Source organism: Lathyrus oleraceus, chromosome 6, assembly GCF_024323335.1.
Source record: "Lathyrus oleraceus cultivar Zhongwan6 chromosome 6, CAAS_Psat_ZW6_1.0, whole genome shotgun sequence".
Taxonomy (NCBI): domain Eukaryota; kingdom Viridiplantae; phylum Streptophyta; class Magnoliopsida; order Fabales; family Fabaceae; genus Lathyrus; species Lathyrus oleraceus.
The window spans coordinates 50328156-50331248 of NC_066584.1; the positions used below are offsets into that span (position 1 = coordinate 50328156).

Sequence of the window (3093 nt, forward strand, 5' to 3'; positions counted from 1 at the left end):
GTCGTATGAAGGTGAGAAAAGTAGAGTATCGTTGTCCATACATAACATTGACTGATGCAAGCCCCGATGGTACATACATGTATTACCTGGATCGTATAGAAAATGATGAAGCTGTTCAGTGTATGTTTTCGGCACATAATGGTGAAGTTAATAGAGGAGTTGAAGGTCCACTTGTGTTGGTTGCTGTTGTTGATTAGTTTTTTAATTACCAGTTGTGTTGGTTGTTGTTGTTGTTTAGTTAATGTGGTCGTACTTTGTAACCATAAGCCTTTGATTATCAAATGTATTTCATAATTGTTTGTTCCCAAAAGACATTAGAAATACACAATGGTTTATATATATTACGTGCATAGTAGTTAATAATTAAAAAAAAATAACATAATCATCTGGACGGATAATTAAAGTAACAACATAATCATCTGAATGGTCGCTGGGACGGTCCTGCAACATTAGGACATTTCCTACGCATGTGTCCTATTTCACGGCAAATTTCACACCTTCTCTTTTCCTTCTCAACGTCGTCCATCTCGGTTCTAATCCTGGTGCTGTTTGGGCGCCCTTTCTTCCTCCTTCTCATAGAGTCGTCGTGGCAAAGAGTAAATCCTTCATATTGTGGTCAATTCTCCTCATGGGGAAGTCCTAGGAAACTCTCCTGATAGACCTTGAAGACGTTAAGAATTTTGAAGACGTCTGGAATGTGAATGGAATAGTCTTGGCGTATGCTCGAACATGCTGCGATTACATGGGAGCAAGGTAAGTGAAATGCCTGAAATTTCCCACAGTCACAGTGTTGTTTCCTCATATCAACGCTGAATGTTCCGGTTGGTCGATCGTCGTTATGATTAATCTTCTCTTGGACCATGAAATAAAATCTCTCTCGATCGAACTGCATGACGTTGTGCGTGTTAGCTTTGATGACTTCCTCAGTCATCCCCTTGTTGCAGTTATCAGTGAAAACCTGCCCAGAGGCTAACATTTTTGTCCACTGATGGCCTCTTCTACCAAATAGTGATCCTAAAAGATAGTACGTAGATTTGACCAATGCAGTGATTGGAAGGTTTCGGGTTTCTTTTAGCACCGAGTTCATTGCTTCTGCTAGGTTAGTTGTCATGTGACCCCAGCGTTGCCCTCCGTCAAATGCCCTTGCCCACTTCTCCCGAGGGATGTTATCTATCCATGATAAAGCGTCGTTGTTTATTCTTCGGATTTCCCCCCGATAGTAGTTAAATGTTGCCTCTGTTAACGCATAACCCATGTTAACAACTATTTTGCGCAGATCCTTGTCTTTAATCTCGCGCATGAAGTTTTGCGCGATGTGTCTAATGCAATAGACGTGTGATGAAGGAGGAAACTGCCATCCATTTTCCGGGTTGTTGTATGCACTCTTTATCGATTCATGTCTGACTGATATTAGACATAGATTTGCTTGGGGGGTAACGTGCATTCTTAAATTCTTAAGAAAGAAACTCCAAGCTTCCTTTGTCTCACTTTCAACCAATGTGAACGCTATCGGAAATATGTTCCTGTTCCCATCCCGTGCCACAGCCATCAACAGAGTCCCTCTGTACTTGCCATACAACCAAGTTCCATCAACCTGCACAATTAGTTTACAATACGCGAAACCACGTATACATGGTCTAAACGCCCAAAACAGACGATGAAATATCCTTTGGTCACCCAAATATGAACCATCATTTGAAATCACAGGTAATGATTATAATTCTATAATGGTACCTGGTAGATATGTTTTCATTACCAGTATCCACTGCAGAAGATCGTTGTAAGATGTCTCCCAATTTCCATACAGCGACTCAATTGCCTTACACTTTGCAATCCATGCCTTTTTGTAGGATATGATATACCTGTATTTCTCAGCAACATGAGCGATGATAACCTTCACCTTAAGAGAAGCGTCCCGATTTACAAGCTCCATTATGCTCTTACTAATCATTTCTGAACTGAGTTTTGTATGGTCTTGTGACATGGAAGTCGTTGTGCACGTATGAGGCCCACCAGACTTACCAACTCTCCACCTTGAGTTGCCCTTACGCAAAGAGACCCTGCATTTGAAATTGCATGTTGAATTTCTACATTTGATGACAAAACGTACATTGTCAGATTTAACCACAGAAAAATCTAGACTACGTTTTATATGCCATTGTTGCAATGCCAGAACACACTCTTCCTTATCTTCATACTCGATGCCCTCCTCTATTTCGTCAGAATTGTGAGTTGGTATAAAACTGCCGAAAACAGAGATTGGTTCAACATCATCCAAACTTATGTTTTGCATGTGCGCAGGTGGGTTGTACAAACTAATTGGTTGCGCTCTTAGTGCAACGGTCGGTGTGTCGAATATGTCCTCATTGCCATCGTCATCGCTAACACCAAATAGATCTTCAAATCGAACCTCCTCAAGATCATCCTCACTATTCTCGCCTACCTCTTCATTTGGTATGAAAGGTTCATTGTTTTGAGTCGGATCTTCGTCAATGGCTTGACTCATTCCATAGTCGTGTGACTGTACAGATTGCGTTGGATAACCGATATTTTCGTTGTGAGTCGGTTGTTCTTCAACATCTTCATTGTGACTCGGTTGTTCTTCAAGATTATCGACTAGACGAACATATATCTCAATGGTGGGTAATTGAGATAATGTTACATGACATTGAAACATCGACTTGACATCTTCGTCGGTCTCAATGGGTGTCATTATGTAAAAGACGGTATTATCATCTCCATTAAATAATGGTTAACGATAAATGATGTCTTCAACATAACGTTGCAACTTTTTTTCAATACGGTCTTTTAAATGATGAAAGTCGGAGTTGATGTGGATTTTGAACATAGTTAAATTCGTATTGCAAAATGAGAATCCCTCACTTGGATCTGTGAAAAGGGACCCTTCGGAATGGATAGAAACAATTAAATTTCTTTGAGCCATGGATGTGGAATATTTGATTTAGTTTAGGAGATATGAATGTAGATTTGGTTTGGTGAGAATGAATGAAGATGTTAGTGGTATTTATAATAAACCAAATCCTATACAAATCACATGCAGATATTCATTTAATAGGAAGAGAGAGAAAGCGT

General features: G+C 39.9%; 1 protein-coding gene across 1 annotated transcript; it reads right to left on the reverse strand.

Moving 5' to 3' along the window:
• Window positions 1-616: 616 nt before the first annotated feature.
• Window positions 617-2713, reverse strand: LOC127093940 (uncharacterized). Its single transcript, XM_051032829.1, has 2 exons — window positions 1757-2713; window positions 617-1594 (listed from the first exon to the last, which is right to left on the reverse strand). The coding sequence occupies exons 1-2, from the start codon at window positions 2711-2713 to the stop codon at window positions 617-619; spliced, it is 1935 nt and encodes a 644-aa protein (XP_050888786.1).
• Between the last annotated feature and the right edge of the window lie 380 nt (window positions 2714-3093).

Excerpts from the sequence above, each read along its gene's own strand:
- LOC127093940 (XM_051032829.1), bottom strand. The coding sequence starts at position 2,713 with ATGACACCCATTGAGACCGACGAAGATGTCAAGTCGATGTTTCAATGT. Across the intron at positions 1,595-1,756 it reads ATCTTCTGCAGTGGATACTG|GTTGATGGAACTTGGTTGTA; the intron begins GTAATGAAAACA and ends CTAATTGTGCAG.